A 12,118-nucleotide genomic window follows, 5' to 3' on the forward strand; every position below is an offset into this window, starting at 1 on the left:
GGGGACAGTTTCCCTCCTAGAGGCAGAGAACAGCACATCATCATCTCTGTCTCCTCAGTGTTTGCCATGGTACCTGGCAAAAAGTGGGCACCTATAAATGAGTGATGAAGGAAAGGAGCACAGATGGATGACTGCTTGCTGCTGGGGATGAAACCCAGGACCCGTGTATGCTGAGTGACACCGTAGTCCAGGGTGTCACTCTAAGGACAGTTGTGCTCATAGTTCACTTCATAGGATACCCAGTAAAAGAATAATTAGGGATAGCATGATCCATGTCTTAGGATAAGCCTATCTCTAGCTGCATGAAAAAGCTCCAAGAGCTAAGTCTTGGGCATATATTTGGAACTCATTTTCCCTTCAGCTTGAAGGGCCCAGGTGTCCTTCTCTGACTCTGCCAAGCCAGATATATAAGGTAACTAGTGTGCTGATCTGAACTCACTTCAGAGACCTTATGTCTCTGACTCCAGGCCTAGAACTGGGCTTGCAAACAGACCCAACCTAATTACCTATGACCGATTCTACCGTGTCACTGGTGGGATAGAAGGGCAGAGCATTTGCATTCATGCCAGGGGCGCTGCTGGTGCCTGCAGGGCTGGGGGGTGTGGCTGCCAGGCTGGAGGTGATACTGGAAGAGATGCTTGAGGTCAGAGGGCTGCCCACAGGGAGGATGCCCAGCACGTCCTGCAACGAGAGTGAGGAGAGGCAATGGGATGCCTGCCTATGGAGGCAATAGCCAGGGGCTAGGACAGGCCAGCAGGGGCACAGGGAAGTGGCTCCTCCCAGCTCTTAGCTGGCCTCCCCAGGCTCAGGCAAGTTGTATCCCCCAGCTTGTTAGGAGGCTGGAAGTAGAAGAATGTGGCCTGGAGGCTGCAAAGCCCCCAGTCAGGGGAGGAATAGGTGCCATGCATAGTAAGGTTTACACTCCCTTAAAATTCCACCTGATGGATGGATCTGTCTAGAAGGGGAGGGACTCCAGACCTGAGCCTCATCTTCTCTGAATTTGGGGCTGGGCCTACCTTATTCCTACCCTAGCTTGTGGGGACAGCGGTGTTCTCACTCCCAGCAGCCTGCTAGCGTTCTGGGCCTATTCTGTCCATGGCAGGTACCAGAAGGGAAAATGGAGGTTGAGAATTCTGTACCTGTTTGGGCTGAAGCAGAGGCTGCTCTTGACTCCTGGGCTCTAGTGTATGGGGTTTCAGTTTGGTCTAAGAGAGAAAAGTCAGGGAACAGGAGGTAAATGTGGTGGCAGGGAGCTCAAGAGTCCAGGAGTACACCTGACCCCACTATGACCACCAGGGGCAAGTGGCGGTGGCAGATTCCTGTTACTTGCCATGCATCCCTTTAACAGCCCCCCCCCCCCCCCCCCCCCGCCCCAATACACACATTCCTTTCATTATTCTAAGCTGGGAGCTGCCCCTCTCCACCCAGATAAGCCCAGGTTTCTTTCTAGGTCCAGTCAGAGACCCACCCCTGTCCCACCCTCAGGCCCTGCCATAGCAGGAAAAGGACTGAGCTCTGATGGAATTCCTACTCCTTTACTGACAAGCTCTGTGGCCCTAGAGAAGCTGCACAGCCTTTAAAGCCTTCCTGCCCTTGGTTGGGAATCGACATTACTCACTCTTCTTGGTTCTGAAAAGGCTGAGGTCAGAGAATCCTACCTCCCAAGCATCCTTCCCAGAGTGTGGCCAGGCCTCTCCTCCAAGTTTCCCTCAACTCAGGCAGGAGAAGGCCAAGCTCACTGGGCTTAAGTATCCTGTCACCCTGCTTATCCCTTACCTGGCATTTGAAAGTTTTCAGGTACTCGGCTCCCACCTGGTCTTCCCTCTCAAAGCCAGGAGCTTTCTTGTAGCTGCCAGGGGCTAGGCCAGCCTCCCCAGGAAAGACGAGACCCTCCAGGTTTGATGGCTTCCTACCAGGGCCCGGTGGGGAGCCACACAGGTTGGATGGGCTGCCCAGGCTGCTGCTCCTGCAGAGGAGCTGCAGAGGATGAGGAGCTGGTGGGCATGATGCAGGCTGGGGACATGGTCCACCCTTCATCCCCACCTCAAAGTCAGTCTTCAGCAAGGGGCTCAGTTCCATTTCCATCTGCCAACGGGCAACAATAAGTACTCAAAAACCCTGAGCCTCATGGGGGACTTGGAGGGGAGGAGCCCTATCCAAGCTAATCAGCACCAAGGCTGTGCTGCCCCACTTTGACAGGACCCTGCCTGGGACAGAAAAGGCAGAACCATTTGTCCAGAGGACAAATGTCAGGGTTTCCTCCCAAGCACAGGCTTGGGGAGCATGAGAAACAGGAATAGCTCCTGGGCAGGCACAGTGCCCACCCATTCCCCAGGACAGGCACGTACAGCGCTGAGGTCGGGGGCATGCGGGCTGGAGGGGCTCACAGGCACCGAGTCTCCAGCAGCAGATGGCATGTACAAGATGGGACCTGGCTGGGTGGGGCTGGACACAGCTGAGGAAGGCTGCAGGTCGTCACTTAGGGGTGGCTCTGTAAAAGAAGGACAGGGGTCAGCAGTCTACTGAGCTCAGTCCCATGCTATCTTCTTCTTTTTTTAATAATTTTTTTTAGTTGTCAATGGACTTTACTTTTTTATATGCTATGATGAGAATTGAACCCAGTGGCTCACATATGCTAGGCACTCCACCACTGAACCTCAACCCCAGCCCGCATGCTATCTTCTGCATCTCCCTGCACCTAAGAAGAAGGTTCCTATATCATTTTCATCGAGACTGAGTCTTCTGCACTTGCTATGTGCCAGATGTGGTGCCAGCACTTTGCATTAACTGTGAAGCTCTATAGTGACCACAAAACACAGGATTATTAATGTCTCCACTTTATAGATAAGGAAACTGGGCTAAATCTACCAAGGTGACAGAGCTAAGAATTGAGATGTGATCCTTCCTATTCAGCACTTCTCTTTGGTATAGATTAGCAGGCACTCTATCACTGAAAAAACTTATTATTATTATTTTTTTTTAAGTCCTGGGGATGGAAGCCAGAGTCTCATACATGCTCAGCAGGCACTCTACCACTGAGCTCTATACATCCCCAGCCCCTCTCTGTGGTATCTCAGTTGCAGTCTCAATAGGGACCAACTCTGTACTCTAAATATGCTTCTCTCTCCCAAGGGCCTTGATTTATTCTTCACTCTTAATATTTTTAGGTGTAGATGGACACAACACAATGCCTTTATTTTTATGTGATGTTGAGGATCGAACCCGGGTCCCGCCCGTGCTAGGAGTGCTCTACCGCTGAGCCACAATCCCAGCCCAATATTCTTCACTCTTAACAGGGCTGTCACCCCTTGCTTCCTCTCTGAGACTGGAGTGGTGGCCTGGAGTAAAACGTATCTGTGCTGTCCCACACACAGCCACAAGGCACCTATAGCTACAGCTACTGAGCACTTGAAATGGGTTGGTCGCATCTGAAATGTACTGCAAGTATTAAAATATATATCAGGTGCTAGTTGGTAGGCTGAGGCAAGAAAGGCCAGCCTGGACAACTCAGAGAGACCCTGTCTCAAAATAAAAAATAAAAAAGAGGGCTGGGGTTGTAGCTCGGTGGTGGAGTGCTTGCCTCAAACATGTGGGGCCCTGGGTTTGATCCTCAGCACCACATAAAAATAAAGACATGTGACAATCTACAAAAACAAAACAAACAAACAAATAAATAGAGGATGCCAGGCACAGTAGTGCATAAATCCCAGTAGCTCTGGAGGCTGAGGCAGGGGGATTGCAAGTTTAAGGCCAGCCCACAGCAACTTAGCAAGTTACAGCAACTTAAAGAGACCCTATCTGAAAAAAATAAAAATAAAAATGGGTGCAGATGTATCTCAGTGGTAAAATATGTCTGGGTTCAATTCCCAGTTAGAAAAAAAAAGAGCAGGAGATGGTGATAGAGCACCCTTGGGTTTAATCTCTAATATGGCCAAAACATAAATAAATAGGGGCTGGGGTTGTGGCTCAGTAGCAGAGTGCTTGCCTCAAATGTGAGGCACCGGGCTCGATCCTTAGCACCACATACAAATAAATAAACAAAATAAAGATATTGTGGCCATTCCATCTATAACTTAACAATAATTTAGAAAAGATATTAAAAAGAGGGACTGGGATTGTGGCTCAGTGGTAGAGTGCTTGCCTCATGTGTGAGGCACTGGGTTCAATTCTCAGCACCACATATAAACAAATGAATAAAATAAAGGTTCATCAACACTAAAATAAATATTAAAAAAAAAAAAAATTAAGGGCTGGGGACGTGGCTCAAGGGGTAGCGCGCTCGCCTGGCATGCATGCGGCCCAGGTTCAATCCTCAGCACCACGTACAAAGATGTTGTGTCTGCTGAGAACTAAATATTAAAAATAAATTAATTAATTAATTAAAAAATAAAAAGGCGCATGGGTCTGGAGATGTGGCTCGAGTGGTAGCGTGCTCGCCTGGCATGGGTGCGGACCGGGATCTATCCTCAGCACCACATACAAATAAAGACGTTGTGTCCCCTGAAAACTAAAAAATAAATATTAAAAATTCTCTCTCTCTTTTAAATAAATAAATAAATAAATAAATAAATAAAAAGGCACTAGGGTTGTGGCTCAGTGGTAGAGCACTCACCTAGCACATGTACGAGGCGCTGGGTTTAATCCTCAGCACCATATAAAAATAAATAAAGGTATTGTGACCAACTGCAACTAAAAAAAATATTAAATAAAAATAAAATAAAATAAATAGAATAAAAATCAGAAGTCCAAGACTTAGTAAAAAAAAATTTTTTTTTATTTCTTGATTGAACCCACCAGGGGTGCTTTACCACTGAGGTACATCCCCAGTCCTTTTAAACTTTTTATTTTAAGACAGGGTCTTTCAAAGTTGCTGAGGCTGGCCTCGAATTTATAATTCTCCTTAGCCTCCAGAGTGGCTGGGATTACACATATATACCACCACACTTGGCAAAAAGTAAAATATCTTGATTCATTTTTTATATTGATTACCTATTAAAAGGCAACATTTTGTGTCAGGCTACCTAAAAATGTTAAAATCAATTTAACCTGTTTTCTTAGTATCTAACATACATATCTTAGTATGTTACTCAGAACTTTAAAATGACATACAGGGCCACATTATATTCAGATTGGGTAGCTTTGTTCTACAGGACTGAGCACCTCTTCGGTAGAGAAGAGGTCCAAGTTCCATTAATGATGTCTGTCATGAATGACATGGGATGGCTGGTGAAATCTGCCAACTTGGATACGGGAAACATAGTACCTTATTTTTTATAGGACTGCTAGTACCAACCAAGGGGGTGGTTCCTATAGTCTCTGTCTCATGACCTTGGAAGTTCCAGGTTTTTTTTTTTTTTTTTTTAATTTTTTAATATTTATTTTTTAGTTATTGGCGGACACAACATCTTTGTTTGTATGTGGTGCTGAGGATCGAACCCAGGCCACACGCATGCCAGGCGAGCGCGCTACCGCTTGAGCCACATCCCCAGCCCAGAAGTTCCAGGTTTTAAGGCCAGTTCCAGAAGGGCAAGGTAATGGGACTTTCGGTGGGAACAGGGCCTGCTGCTGGCAGATAAGGACTCCTGTGCATGGCCTGCTGCCAGGTGCTGGTCCTTTGCCTGAGCCTGAGCAGAGGGTTAGAGGAGGGGAGGAAGGAGAGGGTACTGTCCAGGGCAATGGGAACAGCATACGTTCTACATGAGCAAAGGCGCAGAAAGGTCCTCGGGGACAGCTCCCTGACTGCTGCATGTCATTGCACTTGGTGGATTTGTAGATCTGGAAGAGACAAAGCAGAGCAGAGACCAGTCAGACTCAGCCAAGAGTAAAAGGCAGGCTCCCCATCCTTGAATAGGATAGACTAGCTTGGGCCTCTCTTCACCAATCTCTTACTCAGACTCCTGCACCTAGAAAATACAGCCCTCTGTCACCCCCACTGCCACCAATGTCCTCCTTGGTCCATCCAGCCTCATGAAAGCACTGGCTCCACTCCTGATCTTGACCAGGATTATGCTTTTAAGTATGCCAACACCTGAAGCAGCACACAGCCACTCCCAATGTGCCCTCTGCCTGGGTACCCTGGGTTGTGGTCTGTACTGGCTCTAACCTCCCATTCTGCTGTCTACAGCAACATGAGGTCATCTCTGTCTCAGTGTCTCTCTCAAGGTGTCCTGGCTTCCATGGACCCAATGGCAGGGACAGCATGTGCCTCTTTGTTGCACAAGACATAGGAACAGGGCTGGGTTGTGGCTCAGCAGTAGAGCACTGGCCTCTCACAGGTGAGACCCTGGATTCGATCCTCAGCACCACATAAAAATAAATAAACAATATAAAGATATTGTGCCCATATATAACTAAAAAACATTAAAAAAAAAAAAAAAAAAAAAAAAGGACATAGGAACAGGGCTGGTGTAGCACAGTGGCAGAGCACTTGCCTGACATGTGCAAGGCGCTGGGTTCGATCCTTAGCACCATCTACACATAAAATAAAGGCATTCTGTTCATCTATAACTACAAAAAAGTTTAAAAAAATAAATAAAGTAAATCTAAGGGAAAAAAGGAAAAAAAAAAAAAAAAACATAGGAACACTGACAAGGCCCAGGTGGGCAGGGGAACTATGTTAGGGAGTTGCTGTCTCCTATGCTCTGACGTGGGGCAAGACAGCTAGAAGGGGCTTTTTCATTTTTTAAATCCTAGTGTCACTGGATTATAATCACAATGAGTGGCATAAAGCCCAGAATGGCTAGGTCATCATACTTAGCCCATATCCCCCCTGTCAAGCAACCTCAGAAACAAACTGAAGTAGAAATCTGTAACAGGTGGATGGGCTCAGAACAAGAGAAGCAGCATGCTCAGGAGTCAGGCTTTTGCAGACTCTGCCTGAGGATCCCTCTTTCAGGTTGGTACCAGCAGCTGCCTTCACCCTCTTTTGTCTCTTTCCTGGCTTCTGAAGGGATATGCTAACAATCCATGGTCCCTCAAAAGACTTCAGTTCCCAACCTAAGGACACACCTCCGGGTGGAACTGCTGCTCTGTGCGGGTATGGCAATACTGGCAGGCATCTCCGTTCTCACACTTGCCGGGATCTCCCCACTCGTCCCCATGTTTGACATTTGGACAAGGAGACGACCTGGTCCAACAAAGGAAGGGTCAGATGGAGGAAAAAGATGATGAGATCAGGGCCTAGAAGGTGCCATTTGGATACCTGCTCTGGGCCCCTCTCTGGTATCCCTGCCTTACAGGGGCAGGTGCAGAAATGGAAAAGACCAACTGCAGAGTGAAGGCCTCACTAGTGCCAACAGCCAGGCTGATCCTCCAGCCCAGACTGGCTGCATCACCAAGGAGGGCCCTGTATGCTCCCCTTGGCTAGGAGCTGAGCCCACACCAGCCTGAGGAGAATTATGCCACAGCCATGACCACACTTCCCATACTGTGGCCTGGTCCTGCTCTAGCTCACACTCTGCAGGCCCAGAAATGGATGGGCCTCAAACTGATCAGGGTTTTTATTCATGCAAGAGCTGGTCTAGGCTCCCACTGTTCAGCCATTCATATTAGTCCCTCCCCTAAATCTGAGTCCTATGACCCTGTAATCCCCAGGACTGGCCTCCCCATCTTCCTGAGAGCCACAGTGGTAGCAGCCTCAGCCATAATCCCTTCCCTGCCACTCCTCCCTCCCGTGGCTGGCCTCCTGGGGCCAAAGGACCTGTATTTGTGCTTCCGGGGGCTCCGCCGCCGGTCCTTGCTGTTGTGGTAGTAGGGACAGGCATAGCCCTGGCGGCACAGCCGCGGGGGCTTCTTGCACGGCTCCGTCTTATAGTTCCCCAGCACATAAGCGGTCTCTGCACAGGGGGCCAGAGGGCAGGGGTCAGGGAGTGGAGCTGGAACACCCAAGAACAGGAGGAGTCGAGTGGAGGGAAGGAAAGGAGAAGCCACTGGGAAAGGGTAGTGGAGCTGAGGTTCCCATGACAGGTATGAGCAGGCACCTCCTTACAGGCCATGGGCACGCTGAAGAGGTCAAAGCCAAGGCTGAGAGTCCAATTAGCTAAGCAGGACACTACCCCTCACTGGAGACACTCACAACTCACAGAGCTTAAAGGGCTCCCCTTGAGTGTGGAGAACACATGCACGTGTACTTACATATGTGCATGAAAGCCTGAAGTATCTTGGGAACACGGTGTATCTGGGAAAGTCCCTATAAGTGCCTTTTGAATTGCAGGTATGAGGGATGAGAGGGCAGGGTGGTTCCCAGAAGAGGTGGTAGCTTTGGTTGGAAAAGGTAGTAGGTAATTGTGAATTGAGCTCTTAGGGCAGCTATGGGCAGCAAAGGGGAGGGGGAAGAAGTCTTGCTGGAGGGAGCATGGCCACTTGTGTGGCGCCTATACCTTGCCAGCGAGGCTCCTCACTGAGGATTTTTTCTATCATTGCATGGCTTGCAGCCCCAGAAGACTGGCCTTCTATGCTGCTCTCTACTGTGGTCTGGCCATTCTGCAAGGCTTCCATGGCCTGGAGCTCCCTGGAAGAGGAAAGGAGAGGATTGGGAAGAGGCATGAGAGCAGGAAACAGTACCATCCATTCTTTACAGTCACCACAAGTAGCTACCAGAACCCAGATCCCAGACCAGTACCTAGCCCACCTGATGTCATAGACAGGGGAGCGGAGGTCATGGGGCCCGTGGGCAAAAGCACAGTGCAGGCCGTTCTTGGTGCAGTTGCCTTTTGAGTCAGTCTCGTGAATGCAGATTCCAGTTTTATAGTAACGAAGGTGGTACCTGCGCTCAGTGTCTCCTGTGGTCCTGTGCAGGAATGGGCACCTGGAACACAGTAGTAGAAGTTACTCAGCTTTGCCCTTTGCAGCCTGGGCTGCTTTCCTCGACCCTACCCTTCCCCCAACCATTGAAATGTTGTCCCATGACTCAGGGGCAATGACAGTTGCTCAAGGAGAAAGGCAATGATGAGCTCTCCTGCTACCATGGCTCTACCACTTGAGTGCTATGGCCTGGATGGTCCAATAGACCTGGTATCCCTAAGCTGCCTGCAGAACAAACACTGCCCAGACTAGGGAATCTCAGAGAAGTAATCAATCTTTGAGGCAGCCCCTCACATCCTGAGTGCTTCAATAGGCCCAGAAGAGGGACAGCAAGCCTCCGACCTTTGTGAGAAAGAGAGACTGAGGCAGGGATGGTATGGTAGGCTGTATCCTCCTGGTGCCTCCCATCAGTCTGCAAGTTGAGACACGACAAGGCACGGCCAGTGAATATTCCCTTTGGGGATATATTTGTCATTACTAATATCTTTCTTTTTCAATAAGAGGGATCAAACCCAAGGGTGCTCTACCAATGAACTACATCCCCAGCTCTCACTAAGTTGCTGAGGCTGGCTTCAAACTTGTGATCCTCCTGTTTTAGTTTCCTGAGTGGCTTGGAGTACAATCACGTGCCACCATGCCTGGCTAGCAGTGTACTGTTCCTTTAGAGAAATCCGTGGAATGTTTAGGGTAAACAAATCAGGGAACTAGAGAGGCTCTCTAAACTGCCAGCCCTGGTGAGAACTGTGCAAGATGTAGTGGGTGGTGGAGGGATAGGGAGAAGGTCTGTAAGATCTGCAGGAGAGGATGAAAGAAGACACTGGGAGCCACCTGGGTTCAAATGTGGCCCCTTAGGCCTATGGAAGATAGACCTATTTTGGATTTCTGTAAAGTAGGAAAAGAAAAACAGAAAGATCCCCATCCCCTATACCCTCAGGATGGCAGAATCTGAGCCCAGGTTTAAGATACAAGAAGGCAGGCTGGGTACAGATACTTCTTCCCAAAGCAGCCTCTGACTGGTGTTACAGAATCTGCCTGGCCTAGTCTTAGGACAGCTGACTGATGAGATCTGGAGCTCCTCTGAGGACAGGCTGGGCACTCACTCGTCGCCCTCTGGACAGAGGCCTGTTGCCTCGTCGTACTTGGTGCAGTAGACGTCAGGACTATAGTTGAAGGTGCCGTCACGACGGCGAATGGACCGGCGGCGCCGCTGGTTCACGAAGTGCCAGTGGAAACAGGTGTAGGGCCGATGCTGCGTACATTTGTGTTGCACAAAGAGTGGGCACTGCTCCGTACGGAACTCCTTCAGGTACCTGTAGAGAGAGACTATGTGGAACAGGCCGGAAGCAAAGAGTGCTTCCCAAAAGAAGTTAGCCGAGTCCCCTGAGGGCCCTGCTCTGGGGTGCCAGTTCCATTAGCACACACCAGAAGAGGCCCAAGGCTAAGGTTGGACTTCAACGTTTAGATCTGATCCAACATTCAGGTCCCGAGTCAGCCTGAAAAGCAGGAACCATAGGCCACAGGGCCCTTGGCTGTGATCCTGAGTAGCAGCTTGGGGAGCCCTCCCCAAAGTTTCCCAGGTTGAGCCACCAATCATAGGAAAGGGCTATACAAGAGAACTGTGGCAGCCTCTTCCACACTTCCTGCAGGTCCCTGCTGCCCACACCAATTTGCCAATTCCTGGAAGCCTCCCCTGTTCCACCAGCAAGGCTGGTTTTAGGCACTAAGGGGAAGAATCTGCAGAAAAGCACATAGGGAAGGGCAGCTTTGGAACTGAAAGCCCGGATCAGAAGATGTCCCTCTGGACTACTGATTACTGTCCCAGAGATGTTTACTGGCATTGGCTGGGTAGGTGTTTAGGAAAAAGCTCATGGTGGCATTCTAAATACCCTCTCTCTCAGTCTGGCCTGTCCCTAGTAGTCTGACAAAGGAGGACCTTCAGCAGCTGAGGTCATGTACATCCTTGAGATTTATGGACTGTCTGTCCACCTGGGTTCCTAGCATTTCATATAATTCTCCTCTGCCCAGTGTGTAAGACACCACCAAATCTCTCCCACAACCCACCCAGTGGAGGACCCCAGACCCACTTACCCACTTACAGAAAATACTGTTCTTCTGTGTTCTTGTTCATTACCTATGATCAGGTTGGGTTTTTCTTAGACTGGGGGCCTTGTGAGGGAGTGATGAGTGTAGTTCCTGTTATTTATTCTCCCGTGTCCAACAGGCCACATGTCTAAATGCCTTGAGAGAGGGCATTTGGTGCCAGTGAGGAAGATGGTTGCAGAAGACTCAGAGGATGTGTGCAGAAGGGAGTGTGGCAGGAAGAACAGCCTCATAGGAATCTACTGCTTGGGCTCTGAGCAGAGCCTGGATCTGGAGGGCATGAAACAGCAACTCTTGTCCAGATCCTTGGGACCTTACTATTCTGTCCAGAAGGAAGGGAAGGGTGGGCAGGTCCAGGACTGGGACTAATCAGGTAAGTTTTCTGTGCTGGGCACCATGGCATTAACCTGTAACAATCCCATGACTCAGGAGGCCGAGGCAGGAGGATCACAAGTTTGAGGCCAGCCTCAGCAACTTAGCAAGACCCTCAGCAATTTAGCAAGACCCTGTCTAAAAACAAAAAATAAAAAGAACTTGGGCTGAGGATGTGGCTCAAGTGGTAGCGCGCTTGCCTGGCATGTGTGCGGCCCGGGTTCGATCCTCAGCACCACATACAAACAAAGACGTTATGTCCGACAAAAACTAAAATAAATAAATAAATATTTAAAAATTCTATCTCTCTCACTCTCTCTTTAAAAATAAAAAAATAAATAAAAAGAACTGAGGATGGGGCTGGGGGTATAGCTAAGTGGCAGAGTGCTTGTCTAGCCATGTATGAGGCACTGGGTTTGATCCTCAGCTCTGCATATAAATAAATAAAGGTCCATCAACAACTAAAAATATTTAAAAAGAAAAAAAAAACTGGGAATGTAGATCAGAAGAAAAGAGCACCTAGGTTCAATCTCCAATTAAAAAAAAAAAAAAAGTATTCCACTGAGCTACCCTAGTCCAATAGGTTTTCTTTGAAACTAATGAAAAGTACTGAAATTTTTCCCAGTCTTCAAGTGTGAAGTGTCTTATTTCTGTGTCAGGGGGCAGGCAGAGGGGTTTGATGCTCCTAAGGAACACAGATAGCAAAGTAAGAGGTAGTGGAGACTCCAAAGCCCTGCCATTCATTCAGCACATATTTAATGGGCACTTCCTGGGTGTAGGCACAATGGTAAGCAAGGAGGACAATAAGGAGCAGGTTCTTGTCCTTTAGAAAGCTCACATTTTT

General features: G+C 48.8%; 1 protein-coding gene across 5 annotated transcripts in view; it reads right to left on the bottom strand.

Annotated features, from left to right (window-relative positions):
• The window catches only part of Unk (unk zinc finger), a 39,593-nt gene that overhangs the window by 7,159 nt on the left and 20,316 nt on the right, over positions 1–12,118 (bottom strand). For 3 of the 5 annotated variants that reach the window (XM_076871826.1, XM_076871829.1, XM_076871830.1), the window contains exons 2-11: positions 9,903–10,112; positions 8,621–8,806; positions 8,379–8,509; positions 7,700–7,835; positions 7,009–7,126; positions 5,691–5,775; positions 2,349–2,491; positions 1,777–1,977; positions 1,140–1,205; positions 507–681 (exon numbers count right to left, since the gene is read on the bottom strand). In XM_076871826.1, coding sequence (XP_076727941.1) covers positions 507–681; positions 1,140–1,205; positions 1,777–1,977; positions 2,349–2,491; positions 5,691–5,775; positions 7,009–7,126; positions 7,700–7,835; positions 8,379–8,509; positions 8,621–8,806; positions 9,903–10,112 — 1,451 coding nt within the window. The remainder of the gene's footprint in view (positions 1–506; positions 682–1,139; positions 1,206–1,776; positions 1,978–2,348; positions 2,492–5,690; positions 5,776–7,008; positions 7,127–7,699; positions 7,836–8,378; positions 8,510–8,620; positions 8,807–9,902; positions 10,113–12,118) is intronic. The other 2 variants (XM_076871827.1, XM_076871828.1) reach the window with 2 other exon arrangements.

The sequence above is a fragment of the Callospermophilus lateralis genome, chromosome 11, assembly GCF_048772815.1.
Source record: "Callospermophilus lateralis isolate mCalLat2 chromosome 11, mCalLat2.hap1, whole genome shotgun sequence".
In the NCBI taxonomy this organism is placed as follows: Eukaryota; Metazoa; Chordata; class Mammalia; order Rodentia; family Sciuridae; genus Callospermophilus; species Callospermophilus lateralis.